Here is a 16,943-nt window from a genome sequence, read left to right on the forward strand (position 1 = left end):
TGTACAGAGCATTTACCAGAGGGAAAATTGTTTTGTGTAATTATCAGGAAAAAACACACCATTTACCAACATAGTTTTACCATGGTACATTGCTACAATGGTCTGTCACGTATGGTAATCCTGCCTGCAGCCGTGACCTATGCCAAGTCTTTCAGAAGGATAGTGGAGTGTGTGTGTGGGGGGGGGAGCCCATAATCCATCTGACCAATTGCGCAATGTTATTCATGGGCAAGGGAAAATTACTTCCTTTCCCCCAGGTTGAGGAGTTGATTTCCTGAAACATGAGATTTAATTACCACCACTTTATCATATGAAGCTATAAATGTTGGACCTAATTGTGATCGCTTCTTTCAAGCCAATGGGTCTCGTGCATAAGTAAGGTGATCACATCTTGGCTGTTGATATTAGTCATAAACCAGTTATAAGTCCAGCTACTGTATTTGGCCCTGTAAGCACTTGGAGTGGTGAATTCCCCACACTGACTACATGCTAGATGAAGATGTATTTCTTAGAAATGTAATTTTTTCGCTGGTACACTGAATTAGTGTGACTCTTATCAGTTTTTGAAGCTAATTTGATTGAGTGGCATTAAAATCTGTCATCTGGATATGAAATATAACTTAAGTCCTTTTCGTTCTTTAGCTTCATCCTTGTGTTCATAATTAACACTTACCAGGGATTCAGTTTACAAATCACAGTCCTGCCAGGCACAAAGATGTACCACTTGTCTGAGCAATGAGGAACAACATAGCAGTATGTCCTCCCTTCCCAAAGAAAACCATTCAATACTTGTCTATTCGAGAGTTTTCTCTACACACACACACTATCTTAATTTCTGCAACAGGGAAGGAAAAGTGGGTTTCAGGACTGAGTTAGCTGCAATGAGATGGCTATAGCTGCAGCTCCTCATCAGCCTAACCAAGAAGCAGAAGGAAGTTTAAATAATAAATTGTAAAGTTTCATGTCTGGTTGAGGATTTATGAAGGATGCACAGTCTGTGAAGAAGTTACTACTGAGAAAACATAACATAATGCAGCAACGTCTCTCTTGTCAAAGCATCTGTATCCAAAACCCAGTCATTTTGTTGGCTGTGATGACAGCTGTAACGGATGTTACAGCTATTTTTCATCAAACACTTGTTAGTAAATTTATAAAATCCCTAATATACCAATGCACTCATCTGGCAGGGATTTCAGCAAACTCGACTTGCGGTGGAGCACTCATTGAAAGTCATGGTAACTTACAGGTTGCTGATTTCTCATCAGCACTCAGAAGATAATTTGCAAATGTGCCATTTAGCATTATGTACTTTGTAGAAGCAGATCCCCTGAATGAGACAAACTGATAAGTCTAATAAAGAAAGTTTTCACCAACATCCATATTTCTGGGTTGTCTGTGTGTGTGGGTTCATATGTGTATGTGAAACACAACAACACAAACACACACACATATATATCAGGGCTATCAAGCGATTAAAAAAATTAATCACGATTATCGCATGATTAAAACTATTAATCATAATTAATCATGTGATTAATTGTGCTGTTAAACAATAAGAGAATACCATTTTAAAAATATTTTTGGTTGTTTTCTACATTTTCAAAAATATTGATTTCAATTACAACACAGAATACAAAGTATACACTGCTCAATTTATATTTATTTTTTATTACAAATATTTGTGCTGTAAAAACAATAGAAATAGTATTTTTCAATTCACCTCATACAAGCACTGTAATGCAATCTCTTTATCAAGGAAGTTGAACTTACATATGTAGAATTATGCACAGAAAAACGACATTCAAAAATAAAACAATGTAAAACTTTAGAGGCTACAAGTCCACTCTATCCTACTTCTTGTTCAGCCAATTGCTAAGACAAACAAGTTTTTTTACATTTGCAGGAGATAATGCTGCCCACTTCTTGTTTACAATGTCACCTGAAAGTAAGAATAGGCGTTCGCATGGCGTTGTTGTAGCTGGCATCGCAAGCTATTTGCATGCCAGATGCACTAAAGATTTGAATGTCCCTTTATGCTTCAACCACCATTCCAGAGGACATGCATCCATGCTGATGATGGGTTCTGCTCGATAACAATCCAAAGCAGCAGTGCGGACCGACGCATATTCATTTTCATCATCTGAGTCAGAAGGTTGAATTTCTTTTTGTGGGGTTCGGATTCTGTAGTTTCTGCATTAGAGTGTTGCTCTTTTAAGACTTCTGAAAGCATGCTCCACAACTCGTCCCTCTCAGATTTTGGAAGGCACTTCAGATTCTTAAACCCTGGGTTGAGTGCTGTAGCTATCTTTAGAAATCTTACATTGGTACCGTCTTTGGTTTTGTAAAATTTGCAGTGAAAGTGTTCTTAAAATGAACATGTGCTGGGTCATCATCTGAGACTGCTATAACATGAAATATATGGCAGAATGCAGATAAAACAGAGTAGGAGACATACCATTCTCCCCAAGGAGTTCAGTCAAAAATTCAATTAACACATTTTTTTTTAATGAGTGTCATCAGTATGGAAGCATGTCCTCTGGAGTGGTAGCCAACACATGAAGGAGCATATGAATCTTTAACATATCTGGCACGTAAATACCTTGCAATTCTGGCTACAAAAGTGCCATGCGAATGCCTGTTCTCACTTTCTGGTGAGAAGTGGGTAACATTATCTCCCATAAATTTAAACAAACTTGTTTTCTCTTAGCAATTGGCTGAACAAGAAGTAGGACTAAGTGGACTTGTAGGCGCTAAAGTTTTACATTGTTTTGTTTTTGAGTGCAGTTATGTAACAAAAAAAATCTACATTTGTAAATTGCACTTTCATGATAAAGAGATTGCACCATGGTACATGTATAAGGTAAATTGAAAAATACTATTTCTTTTATCATTTTTACAGTGCAAATATTTGCAATAAAAAATATAAGGTGAGCAGTGTACACTTTGTATTCAGTGTTATAATTTAAAAATATAGAAAAACCTCAAAAAATATTTAATAAATTTCAGTTTGTATTCTATTGCTTAACAGTGCAATTAAAACTGCAATGAATTGCTATTACTTTTTTTTATCGTGATTAATTTTTGTGAGTTAATCGCATGAATTAACTACAATTAATTGGCAGCCCATATATTTATATATATGCATAATCTAGAGACATGAAGTAGAATGTTTCCAGGGTTGCTGTTAAGATCATTGATTTCTGTCTCAAGGGACAGAAGGTTGAGATAGTCTGGCAGAAGATATGAAGATGTGTATTTTGAATAAATCAAAGTAGTACGTGCTACACATATGTGGCAGCATATGCCACAAGGGAAAGGGACCAGTCGGCTGTCTCTTCCCTCCTGTCTTCTGGAAACATTATGGTTTCTGGAAAGCCACCTAAAGTCATTTCCCTGGAGATGATAGAACTTGACTTGGTGGTAACTTCGCATCTCTCAGACCACAGGACTGTGAAGGGTCTATGGCAGAATTTTCCCAGACGGGGAAACCCAAGACAGCAGGATCCTTTGATCTTATGATTCTTCCTAACATGCGTTGCTGTCTTCCACTGCATTTGACTATCCTTTTTTGTATTTATAACTTAATTTTACTGGAAATAATCTTAAAGTAACAGTACTAATGAGGTCAGCCTGAAACCTTAGTTTCTTTTTTCCTCTTCCGACATTCAGCGTGTAAGGTCCTTGAGACTTCTTTTGCAGATTTTATATTTTATTTAAATAAAAGCTGTAAGAGGTCCATTTGTCAAATCACCATATGTATCCAGCATTGCTGGGAGCATAACAAAGGCTGTGTAGTACCATTGCGCAGCAGAGCCAAAAAACCATGCAAAGATATTGATAATTGATTCAATTTTATATAGGTGAAAAACTAGCTTTTCCCTCCTAGTGTGAAGGTAATGGGTTTTGTCTGTAGAAAGATAATAATCCTATGAACCACTTCTACGCTCTCTATTAGAGAATAGTACAGCTTGCACTTGAAAATAATGCCCATGTCAACTCAGCTTTTTAAACACTCATCTTAAAAAAAGTCTTTTAAGGACTAGGAAGGTTTTCCTGAGACTTCAAGTTAAGTTGGAGGAAATGAAAAAGTCACAAAGATACTGTCAATTAAAGTGTTTATCCTGATATACCTACCCTGGAAAAAGCATCTTCAAACATGAAAGCTGTTTTCTTTCCATTAAAAAGTTTTCATTACATTTGGTTTCCATAGAGACTAACATAGCTGGGTTTTTTCCCCACAACATTAAGGAATGAACATTTGGTGTGCTTTATTTCCCAACAATGTTCTTCATGAGACTCTTCGTTTATTAAAAAAATAAAATAAAAGAGAACTAAATTGAAACCTTGCAACAATATCTGTATGCGGGAGACGACTTGATTTACAAGCTTAGGTAATTTCATTTTTGTTCACACTCCTCCAATTGAAAGGCCACCACAAACAGTATTACAGCAATGAAGGAAAGAGATGGGGAATTTATCAAGCCATTTATCAAATTATTTTCACAGTCTATCAAAGTTACAAACACACTAAAGAGGAAACACAAAGAGTATGTTCAAACAGGAAAGTGTAGCAGAGCGAGCAGCAAGTCTGCAGGGTACCTTCCTACCACAACCACAGAGCAATGAGACTGCCAACACTGCAGACACTTAGGCAAACCCATTTCACCAATTTGAATGGGCTGACGTAACGACTCTCCATAAACTAAATCCCGAGCACTGTAGACATTGGATAATTATTTGATGAAGCAGGTATTTGAGAAAATGAAATATAAAAACCAATTAAGCAAAAGATAGGAGCAAGGAGGGTGAAATTCACCTCTCTACAGAAGGCCTGTGTAATGTCTATAAGTCTCACTTAAACCCTGGAAACAGGGCTTGAGTAGCACTTAAGTGCTGCAGGTCCTCTGCACAAGGGTGAATTGCATTCAGGGAGAGAAAGAAGGGAGGGTGAGAGAGAAGGGCAATGCACATGCTTCAAAGAAAACAGCTCTAAACTAAGCATCCTCAACAGCAGGTCTCAGTAGATGATGATGTTGACAAAGAAGGAAAAAGGTAAACAAAAAACAACTGAGATTGAAGGAACCAGTCTAGTAAGAAATCTTTAATTTCTAGTCAGCTTTAAAGGGTTTGAGAAGGTTGATTTTTTTTTTAACAAACCAGTTCAAGTACATGCCTTCAGATTATAAAAGTACCTGAAATTGCCTAGAATATCAGCATGCATAGCTTGTTAGTATTTACATATATTTACATAGGAAAACAAGAGAAAGATCTACAGTTATTTACAGTCTACATAGGAGAAGAGAAAGGCAGCATAATTGTATTTCCTAAAATACAGTAGTTGAATAGTCAGCACATGCATATTAAGATATATTTGCATGATAGAACGCAAATGTTTTAAGACATACCTTTTAAACTCTCTATGCTAAGGTATAGCATAATAAAGGTAATTTTTTGTTTTGTTTTGTTTCTATTCTATTTGCATCAAGTGCTTTAAAATGTTCACTAACACAGCGCAGCATTATTTATCCTGGCAATTAAAGCAACAGTACACACAATAATTTCCTACTAACTAGCAACAAGCTGCTGGTGAATGAAATATCTATTGTTTCTCATTATCCATTGACCAACATACAGGGATCTCTCCTTGTAAAGGCAGTGCCTAAGCTATCACCATTAATTATAGAAGTAATATAAATGAGACTCTACAGTATGTACTAAATGAAATATTAACAAGGCCAGTGTCTTTGAGCCTTAAAGATGCACTAACGGGGCTCGCTTTACAGCAGGCTATCTATGAAAATCACACATACATAATACAGGAGTGCTTGGCATATAGCGCTAAGCCTAGACATTAGAGGCCTGTTTACTAGATCTGTATTATTGCACAATACATTCCCTTAATTAGTTTCTGGAAGACAGTTAGTAGTTAATTTCTAATCATGATATGTCCCCATCATGACACCCTGTGGTTTTTTTCAATGCATTTTAGTGCCGAGCTGTATATATGTATATCAACAGATAAAAATCAGTCCTTATCTTTAAAACCTAAACAAACAGCTTTTTACATACTTGCCCTAAAAGGTCATTTGCTCAAAAAGCATATTGCTGTTTCGGTTTTTTTCTCTCACAGCTGAAATCATATTCAGGCTAAAATGATTCTGTACAAAATAAGAGAGGAAGCCAATTGTTGGTTTCTTCTGTACTGCGATGACATTCTTTGCAATACTGTGCATGAAAAAGGTCTTAATTCTCATTAGTAATAGTATTAAAAGGCTATATAAATATATACAGCATATACAGGAGTGTATGAATACGTACATTTATATAAAGTGTGTATATATATATATATAAAATTAACGTTAGGTACAGCAAAAACTTAGAACAGTTCAAGTCAACATAAATTATTCATTGAAACTATGTGTCAATAAATTCTTCTTCATTTCCAATTAGCTTTCAGCATTCACATATATCTGAGCATCAATGGACCCTATTCTGAATGTTTTAGTGAGAGCAGTGTGTCTGATTTTTCTTTGTGGTAAGTTACATGCGTTACTGATAAGAATTCTGACCTGTGTGTCAAATACATGTTTGCCCGTTAATATCTGGGCCTGGTTTGATTGGCTATATAGTTCAATGTGATTTCCAATATGTCCTTGGGATTCCCCTTTTGACCAATTGAATGTTTTGTGCGATGTACTCCTTGCATGGGATTATGGTACAGATTCCAAAAGCTCTGGTGATGGGAGCTTACCTAACACAATCTACCCCTGATATTGCTGCCTTTGATGCCCAAGAGTGCCGGCTCCTTGGCACTTTGCCCTGAGTGCCAATGGCCACTTTTGGGAAATGGAACAAGGAATCCACTTTTTGGATATGAGTGTACCAAGGTCAACCTAAGCTTGTCCATGCCCCAAAATGGAATGAAACAAACAATGCTAGTTCTCCAACAGTAACTCTCAAATCCCAAGAATAGGGAACAATATGAAGTAGTACACTGCTGCTAAGCACTATGATACAGCAATAACAGACAGGGAGGAACAACCATCATGTCCATAGTCATCAGTGGGGTGGAATAATGATTTTATAAAATCAGGTGAAAGCAGTGCCTAGTATTTTGGAGACAAAAATTAAGCAGAGTCGATCACTGTGAAAGGCTGAGCCCTGTTAAAATGCCAAATCAGCAAGTCCTGAAGTGCTCTGCTGCTGTTTAAATGCTGGTTGTACAATGTCACATTGTTTCCCTTCAAAAAGTAGTTAAAGATCAAGGAAATAGTTTTCAGAAACAGATCATCCACTTTAGTAAGATATTTAGAAAGAGGAAGAGATACATTTTGGGAAATAGGTAACTTGCTATAAGTATCCCCGTGTGCAATTTGGCCCCTTGTAATATATGCGAAGGTGATGGAGCAGTGAACCCATCGAACATCCTCCTTTGTGCTGTTTCCTTTTCTGTCATCTACTTTTGGGATGCTCACCTGTACTTCAGCTGACAAGTTTTTCAGGAGACATGCAAATTTGTATGAGGGAGAGCATTGCTAAGCTCCCTTTTCCATTTGAGTTGGGCAAAAGACCCATCGGGTGTGCGTGAGATCAGAATAGGGCCCAGTGTTGCAAAGGATTTAGGATTTCATACTGCTGAACTGTGGAGTTTCTACAATAAAGAAAAATATGTACGTTAAACATGTCTTTTATCGGATATTTTGAAAACCTGGTTCTACATCTTTTAAGCACTTTAATAATAGTTTATAATATAGTACTTTACACTTAGTGCTTTTCATCCAAAGATCTCAAAGCACTTTACAGACACGAATTAATCCTCACAACAGCCCTGTGAGGTGGGTAAATAATATTACCCCCTGCCGCATTTTACAGCAGGGAAACTGATGTGCACACAGGTTACGTGACTTGCCCAAGTTCACACAATGAGTCAGTGTCATGGTAAGGAATACAGCCTAGGTTTCCCGGCTTTCAAGCCAGTGCTGTATTTTGCTATGGAAAAAGGGTAGGCAATCTTTGTTTGACCCAAGATGTTGGAAGTATGTAGTTTTTAAAAACAATTCATTGACATTATTAATATCATCTTGACTGTTGCATAACACAAACACCAAAGTGCCATTATCAAAATACATTTATTGCAATGGAAACATTTTCTTTTGCAAAGTTAAAACCTAGAGTGTAGTTTAAATATAACTGAATATACTGAATACCATTGAAATAATCACTCAGTCTTAATGCCTCAGCAGTAGAAAACAAATCCTCTTTTGTGAAATATTGCAGTTTTCCTACTCAGGGAATATAAAGTATTTATCTGCTATAATATATGTAAAGTGTGAAGAGGTCTTAGCGACTGTGTGTAAAGTTACCCCTTGAAACCAACTAGGAAATATTTTGCAAGTACAGAAGCCTTTATATTTTGAGCCTTTGTTGTAAAATATTTTGGGGAATTAATTGAAAAGGAATGGATCAGAGTAAATAAGCAAATCTTCTAGATTTTAGTTTAAGTATTGTACTGTCTTTTAAGAGACTACTCTGGTTGATACGGAGGGTTTCTGAGGAAAAAGAGATTGCAGCGATTTCTCTGATTTTGATGTGGTTCAATAAGACCTTTGAAAAGGTGGTAATTACAGAGCTAGTTCGGGTCAGGTTTTCTTGCTGGCTGTTGGGTATAGGTCGCACCTTGAGTGAAGTGATTCTTATTTGTCATTCAATCAGACCTCGCAGTTCAGAAGTGGCATTTTTTGATTACAGATATGGTTTCAATTTACCATATTCACCCAAGTCTCTACTTCACATTTCTCTATTGAAGAAACAACCCGGGAGTCCTGTTTGCTTATTTTACATTAATACATATATTCTCAGGCCAACAGTGTCATTTGGGGAGTGCTGTGGGTTGGAGTACTGTAAACAGAGGTAAGCAGTTCTGATATAATGATGCCATGTATGAGATTAAAACTGTACACTGCATTGTACAAGAGAGAACCATCTGAACACCACACCCACTACCCTTTGGCAGCAACAACATGTATTTCAAAGAGAAATGTATTACTTTTAATAGTATTCTTAAAAGTTTATTTTGATTGGATTTGATTTTTACCCCAGGAGGCTAATTAATCTTGTCATCTAATAAGGAGTCCTTAGTAACAAAATGTGAAATATAGCAAATAAGATCCTAGGCTGAGTTCTCTCATTTCCCACTGGCTTCCACAGCAGCTTATGCTACTCAGAAACTCTCAAGATTGGCTTCTAAAAGTGCTTCAGGACACTGGGAAATCCTAAAGGCCGAATGAATTACCGATGGGGAGTAATGATTTATAATTGCTAATGTTTATAGAGACGTCTGCTGCTATGTCCATTGGTTGTTTTAGGCTATGCCCACATAGACATGTGAATCATACAAAATGAATACCAATTCATACTTACTATTTTAAACATTTTTAATGTGGTAACTAGAGAAGGGAATGGATGTATATTGAGAGGAACATGAACTAAAATCCAAGTTCTGGACATCCTTCACTTTGGGGTTACTAGAAATTCAAATCTAGATTCAAATTTTGTGACTTGAGCCCAATTTTATTATAGAACAGGAGCCAAAGCCTCTTCTTTCAAGTTGCAATCTCAAACATTACATTCCCAACCATCTGCAGCATGCTTTTGTGCAGGCAGGCAGTCTGGGTTGGCATGTATGTTTCCAGGAGCACATCATGTAGTTGGACCTAGTTTGCATGTGCAGAACCAGGGTTGTAAAGAAATGATTGGCTACATTCTCAGCTACTGATTTACCCGAGCTGAAGAAATGGCTATATGTGTATAAAATTGTAAGAGCAGTTTTAGAGTCCGCTTTAGAAAATGTGAAGTTGATCATTCGGGAGACGATCTCCCTGCATGTTGTTTTCCAACTAGGACTTATACAATAGACCTTTCCTATGGAATCAGTAATTACCCAGTGCAGAGATACCAACAGATAAACTACAAAACATTGGGTTTCCACCATCTACCAGAGTGGCTTTAAGATCCATCTTAAGTGTGTTATTCAGAGGCACGGAAAGGGCGTGAAAAGTGCCATTTATTCCATGATGTGGAATATGTGCTTATTACCTCATCTCTCCACTGCTGTATAATAAATTATTCCAATCTAGGTAGCATGTTCACAATGCAGCTGTTTTAATCTGCTGTTTTTTGCATCTCAAAAGTGTTTGCTTTGCCTAATAGACCTGAGATGAATAACAAGGAAAGCTTGAATAGTTTTAAGGAAGCACTTGCCTTTTCATTTTACCAGAGCTGCTTGCTTTGAATTTGGATCTTGTCACAAATATTTTCCTCTCTTATAATTTTGAATTCACATGTTTCCAGTGACCACCTTTCAAAATGCACTATGTCAAACTTGCCGTTAGGATATTTGCATACAAACCCTTACTCTTAATTGTTCATTACATAAAATAAATCACATCTTTTTCAATCTCCATTGCTTTGCAATGTTCAGTTCTATTGGTATGCCATTAATACTGTTTAGAATGGTGCCTATTCATTTGTGGTTGATGAATATACGGGTACATTATAACTTTTGTTTCTTTTATTTATATGCTTCATTTTTAAACCTGCTTCAGAACAGGTCTCTAATTTTAGAAAATAAACATGCACTTGAAAATAGACAAATCTGAAAACTAAACATTAACTGTATACTATGTTTTCTTATCAGGAACATAAATAGTAAGTTAGAATACTAATGGGTGCATTACATATATTAATGAGGTTTTTTTACTATATACTGTCTATCAAGAACTCCGTTTATTTTACCATTAAGATACTCGATTTTCATTTTATTCAGTGCCATCAGCTACAAATTGATAGCTAGCAGTTAGCAAATAAATGCCTACAAACTCGTAGCTACTTAACATTTTTATCCCAACAAAGGATTTTGGAAGGATGGATAATTTAGATCTTTGAGGCTCAAGTATAAACAAACAGAAACTGCTTTATAAATCCCACCCTGCAGTAGTTTAAGATTGTACTGCAAATCTGATAAATGATTTGTGAAAGAGAATGATGAACCCTTATTACCAAGACACTCTTTAACTTAAGCCAAAACAAGATTCCTGGGTAATTTTATATACACTATAAAGATTGATGGCATGGGACTAGCCTGGCAGCTTTCAAATGTTTGACTGGATCGGAAATGGCATTCAGGCATGATTAAAGATTCAGCTGGACTCCTCAGAAATTCTTTATCCTGTGTATTCATCATTCTAACTCACTACTTTTGTTACAGGTTAAAGATGGCTGACCCCCCCAGCTTTGGTGATTAGCACCACATACAACTGACAGTCTTCTGATAAAAAAAAAAAAAGTGTTTTGGTTGCCCAGACCTTCTATCATTGTTTATAAGTTTTCTTTTTAAATCACAATAGATCATGGACATTTGTGACAACTGACAAGCTCACTGTTTAAGACTTTTTTAATGGAGTTGTTAACATTAATTCTTTTATATGGTACTTTAATCTGTTTCAAATTATGTACTGACATGGCACAAACCGCTTTGGCATTGGAAGTCATTCATCGGTGATTAAAGTGCTCTTTTTAGCAGTTTAAGAATGTTTCATCTTGTATCAGCAGTATGGAATTGTTTACTAATTAGATTCCCTGACATCCTGTTTTGTCTTATGCTGATGATATGTGAACCGGAAAGCTGATGAGCAAAAAATTAAAACGTGTTATTAAACTGTCATATAATGGCTTACCATATAAAGGTATCACTCAAATGACAGTGCTGATGAAGGATAAACAATGTTTGCTGAGAAAAAAAGTGTTCTCCCAATCCGTTTAAGTATGTGTGGTTGTGTTGGCATTTTGAGGGCTCTGCATTATAAACCCCTCCTAAAGCACTTTGGGTTCCAGTTGGATTTAAAGGGATACTTTGTCCCCTCAAAGCCTTCGCACTCAGTAGGGCAGCATGGTCTAATGGCCTGAGCACAAGACAAAGAGCCAGGAACTCATTAGTTCTAATCACCTTTTTGACACTGGCTCCTTCTGTAGCTTTGGGCTAGGCCCCTGTGAGTATGTCCACACTGCAATTAAACGCCCATGGCTGGCCCATGTCGTCTGACACGGGCTATAGCTCTGTTTAATTGCGATATAGATGTCTGGGCTCCTGCCTCCCCGTGGGTCCCAGAGCCCAGGCTCCAGCCCGAGCCCAAACATCTACACCATAATTAAACAGCCCCATAGCCCAAGCCAGCTGACATGAGCCGCCACGGATGTTTAAATGTAAACCTGGGGTGTGTGTCTGTTTCCCCACCTGTTGAAATGTGGTCAGTAATACTGATGTGCCTGTAGGGATGTTCTGAGCTTTAATTACTTAGTGTTAGTGCGTTGCTCTGAAGATGTCAATGCTAAATATTATTAGTTTCACCCACCACATTGTTTGCTTCTGTGGGATAAATATGATTTAACTTCCCTTCTTAAGGACAAAAAAAAGTATTGTTCTCATGACGATAAAGCTGCTGTGCTCGTTTCTCCAGAATAGCCCACATAATGAGCACAACATTTGGAAGTAGGTGAAGTAGCACTTGACATAGTAAGAAACAATGGAAGCTTTAAATGGTAAAATATTGCAGTCTTCCAGCTTCACATCCTTTATCTTCACTTTAAATAAAGATGTCCGTGCACCAGCACTCATGTTGTGTTCACCTGGAGCTTAGCTTTGTCGGGTTTACAGGACCAGACCCTGAATTGGTATCTACCAGTTACATTATGGGATATTTGGCCCCTATTAACTACTGAAGATTTTGTTAAAAAGTGAGTTTGGTTCATCAGAAGTTAAAAAATCATAAACTACAGTAAAACTTCCATTTTATGAATGAGCTCACTTCTGATTAAATCTAGCCTGAGCTAGCTAGAAAGCTGCTTTTCAGCCACAGTATAGCAATTAGTCTTTGGCGTTAAACATACGTTTTATTTTACTCTTATGAAAAAATCCTGTGGGATAGAATACAAAAACAATAACTTTCTATGGGTGTTTTGAACCACTCTATGAAATTGGATAGAATACTTAGGCTGTGGAACTCTACAGAAAGCCTATAATTATCTGTAAATTATATTACTTTTATTGTAACTGCTATAGAACCATATTACATTGTGGTAGGTGTTATTGCTACTAGATTCTACCAAACACATTTATAAAGGCATTGTTTCCTCAAATAAATGATTTGGTTTAATAAAATCATTTTAATATTTAGCAATTTAACCTGAAAAGGCTCTTTTGTCCAGAAATAATCTTATTTTTCCTCATTGCACCAGCCAATATTGGTGGTGTCCCAACAGACCATTTCTGAGTCGTCATTCTCAGCTTATTCCCATCTTGAGAGAAGAATATGGACCCTACAAAAATGTAATGTGCCTTTCTTTGCCATGCTACATAATTTGAGAGCAAAGGAGAAACCCAACTTGAGGACAATTCAGACTCAAAGCTGCCACTGAAAGATGAGAACATTAAATATGTGGTTTGGTTGCCACTCCATCACTGGCTGATCCATTAGCAGCATTGTGAGATGCCATGGTTATAATCATTGGAACTGAGAGAAGAAAATAATTTGGAGGAAAAGAGAGTGAAGCCCATTCTTGCCCCCTATCAAATCTCATTTCAGTAACATCTATTTTCTCTTTAGTTACCTTTTCTATCATACTCGATAGCCTCTCTATTTTGATTCTTAATTTGTTGCCACATATGGCACAGGACTATGATGTACATTGATAATCATCAGATCCTGGATAAACTGTATTGGTTTTAAATTAGAGCTGCGCACAAGGTGTTTCGCAATGAGCTCCATCCTATTATTCCTAATTATAGCTGGCAAAGCAAAGTGGTTTCTTGCCCTCTTTACAGCTTTTCTGACACAGCTTTGCCAATCCTGATGATGCAATATCCCACCACAGGCACGCACGCACTCTCTAAAAAGTTATGGCCTCAACTGTTAATCCCTCCGCTTTCCATCAGAAAAATTCAAAGCGATCAATTTTCCTCATTGGAGCTTAGATTTTTGAATAATAATAAAAAAAGCTGCCTCCACAGCTCTAATCTATTTGTTATATTTCTTAGTGATTTATAAGACGCTAGAAGTAGGTCTTAGAAGAATGGCAAAACTGCTGGATAGCATTGAATCTCTGCAAATTAAGAACTACACTCTCTGTGCGCAGTAGATAAACATTCTCACACAGCAGTGGTGACAGCTGCCACAGTAAAATTGTTGACCAAAGATATATGGACAGTTTGGGCACAGATCCCATTAGCACTTTACATGATAGGCCTTAATTGGAATGTCCGGGTTAATATTGTACAAGAGATTTTAAAGATATAAAATACGTCAGTCTGGATTGCTTATCAAAACTAGGAAGTGGTGGATATTAAGTAGTTTGGTAAGTAGGGTTTTTTTTTGTTCCAAAGGAAAATCAGGAAGGTTTTACATGGTGTGTGTGTGTTGCTTTTAAATTTTTGTGTTTGTTTCACATAATCCCAGCTGGCCAGATCCTGAAGTTCTATTCAGGCAAGATTCTCACTGAAGTTGCAGAACGTTTTGTCTGAGTAAAGATGGCATAGACCTTGGACCCCTGTATTTTGAGTTTGCTTTAAGAGGTGCAAAAAAAGAAACAAGGTCACCAAGGTGTATTCAAATTGGCTTCCAGATAGTAATGTAGTGTCTTTAACACTACCATCCAATACCCTTAACACTGTCATGCTGTGAGTTACCTGTCAGTTGCAATGCTTTTTATGGGTATTTTAATAAGACACATGGCTTCATAGGACCACAGTCAAAATTAGAACTATAATATGTTTTTTTGTTTGTTTCTTTTTTTCAATTCTAGCAACAAGGAGCTGCCACAACTGTCTACTGTGCCACCGCTCCAGAGCTGGAGGGCCTGGGAGGAATGTACTTCAACAACTGCTGTCGCTGTTTGCCATCACAAGAGGCCCAGAATGAAGTGATGGCTGCAGCCTTGTGGGAGCTAAGCGAGAGACTGATCCAAGAACGAATTGGCAGGCAGTCCAAATAACAGGGAGCTTCTGCAAGGATCAAAACACACAGAGTATGTGCACACTAGAAAACTGCCAACTCTGGAGCCTTTCCAATCTTATCATCTCAAGGGTTTCCATATACCTCAGATACAGATTAGCTTGTGTTAAATGAAATAATATCAGTCAGAACATAGTGAAAAATGCTAAGTACTAATGGGAAGTGGGGAATACTGTGAGTTAAAGGGACAGTATCGCTTTCTGGGGTTTAGTTAGTCTTGGTTCTCTTTCTTTTGGTTATAGCCCGTTCAAAGCATAATTCAAGGAGGCATCTTTTGAGTTATTTTAGAAGAGCAATGCAGAGTATATTTTTTGATGCTTTGATTAATGGCTACATGAATAGCCCCAAAATAACATGGGATTTCCTCTATATTGTGGTAATTATTTGCTGTTAGGCCTTATGCACTGATCAGGAGATGATAGCGCTGCTTATTTTTTTCCCTACTAAGTTTTTATTGGGTGTGGCAAATAAAAACAAAATTAATAGTAATAAAGAACGCAAGCTTCCCTGCCCTTGGCTGCTGGCTGCAAATATAACTGTGCTGTCTAGAAAAGGAAGGTGCAAAAAGACATTTGAACAGAAATGGTAAAATCAGATTTACTCCATTGCTAATTATTAAATATGCAGGTTTTCCTTAAAAGATTATAATAAAAGGTATGTTGCAAACCATTCCCTAAATATTGTTGCTTTAGGAAAAGATGATGTTGTCTCCTTAAGAACACACAGGGTGTAATCAGGGGTTTAAAAGTTGTTCCTTCCATTTCTTGGTTCACAGTTTTAAAGAGTTTGTTTTGTTGTCTTTCAAGGTTCACAGTTCTCCTGATACTGCATCCTGTTCAAAGTTTTTTTTTCTTTCAATTTAAATTTAGTAAAAGAACATGCTTGAATATTGTCACCTGAAGAGAAAGTTTGTCTTGTTTCTGCAAATGTTTTAGTTCCATTTTTTTAGAAAAGAAAACTTGAGGAAAAATAAAGAGCTTCTTGTCGATGCCATGAAAACGCTGTTTTTTTTCTTGTTTCTTTCTGAGTTCATATTTTGTTTTTTGTGCTTTGTAGCTGTCTTCATGCCAAAAAGTTGTCTTAAGCCATCAGCATTCCAGCATCATTTTTCTATAAACAAAACAGAAATAAAGATTGTAAATAGAACCTTAGTTCACTCCATTATTACTCATGTTATTGATAATTGTTCTCTCTTCTATGAGTTTCCTCCTCTAGATTCATGAAGTGGCTTAGGTTTGATTAGCTGGTGGATGGGTGTTAAAACCTAACAGCACACTAAATAAATAGCCTAGTCCCTTTCCATCATACTAAATGCCCATTTTAATAATAATAACAATAATAATAATACACTTTGTTTTGAGTGCTTTTATTTTCAGCTTGTGTGTAATCCAGTCCAGAATATAGAAGACTAAAATGTTGCAGCACTGCACAAGGGCTAGAGAGGGCATTAGAGGTGCTCCCCCTTTTTGTGCCCACATACAGGCACTGATTACATTCCCTGAGAACAAGCCTAGCACCAGCTGTAGACATGGGGAGCTGAAGATGGGGGTATTGCCCGCCTTCTACACCAGCTAGGAGAGCAGGCCCCATATGGGGGAACCAGATGGTACACCTTTTCAAAGGGTGTGGCAGCAATCACACTCTCCCAGTGGTATTTTGACCAGCTCAGGTTCATCCCCAGACCAGTTCTCCAGCCCCCATATCATTCCCTTCCTTCATTTCCCAGACTAGTCCCAGAAGAACTGATGGTTTTCTTGCCTGACACTTTGTTGTTTCTCTACCTATGTCATGATCATTCCCAAAAGGGCCATGCACAGTATAGGAACTCCATATTGAGGTCATGCAGTATTTATAAACCCTGCATAATCCACAAAGTAC

The 16,943-nt window shown here is 37.2% G+C and overlaps 2 protein-coding genes across 2 annotated transcripts in view; one reads left to right on the forward strand and one right to left on the reverse strand.

The window, feature by feature from the left end:
• The window catches only part of WWOX (WW domain containing oxidoreductase), a 689,035-nt gene extending 673,292 nt beyond the window's left edge, over positions 1 to 15,743 (forward strand). Inside the window, exon 9 of the mRNA XM_084644383.1 lies at positions 14,857 to 15,743. Coding sequence (XP_084500509.1) covers positions 14,857 to 15,045 — 189 coding nt within the window. The 3' untranslated portion in view covers positions 15,046 to 15,743. The remainder of the gene's footprint in view (positions 1 to 14,856) is intronic.
• A 141-nt stretch (positions 15,744 to 15,884) lies between these two features.
• The window catches only part of MAF (MAF bZIP transcription factor), a 231,688-nt gene continuing 230,629 nt past the window's right edge, over positions 15,885 to 16,943 (reverse strand). Inside the window, exon 3 of the mRNA XM_084644384.1 lies at positions 15,885 to 16,175. The gene's annotated coding sequence lies outside the window, so the exon portion shown is untranslated. The remainder of the gene's footprint in view (positions 16,176 to 16,943) is intronic.

The sequence above is a fragment of the Lepidochelys olivacea genome (genome assembly GCF_965140295.1).
Source record: "Lepidochelys olivacea isolate rLepOli2 genome assembly, chromosome: 12".
Taxonomy (NCBI): domain Eukaryota; kingdom Metazoa; phylum Chordata; order Testudines; family Cheloniidae; genus Lepidochelys; species Lepidochelys olivacea.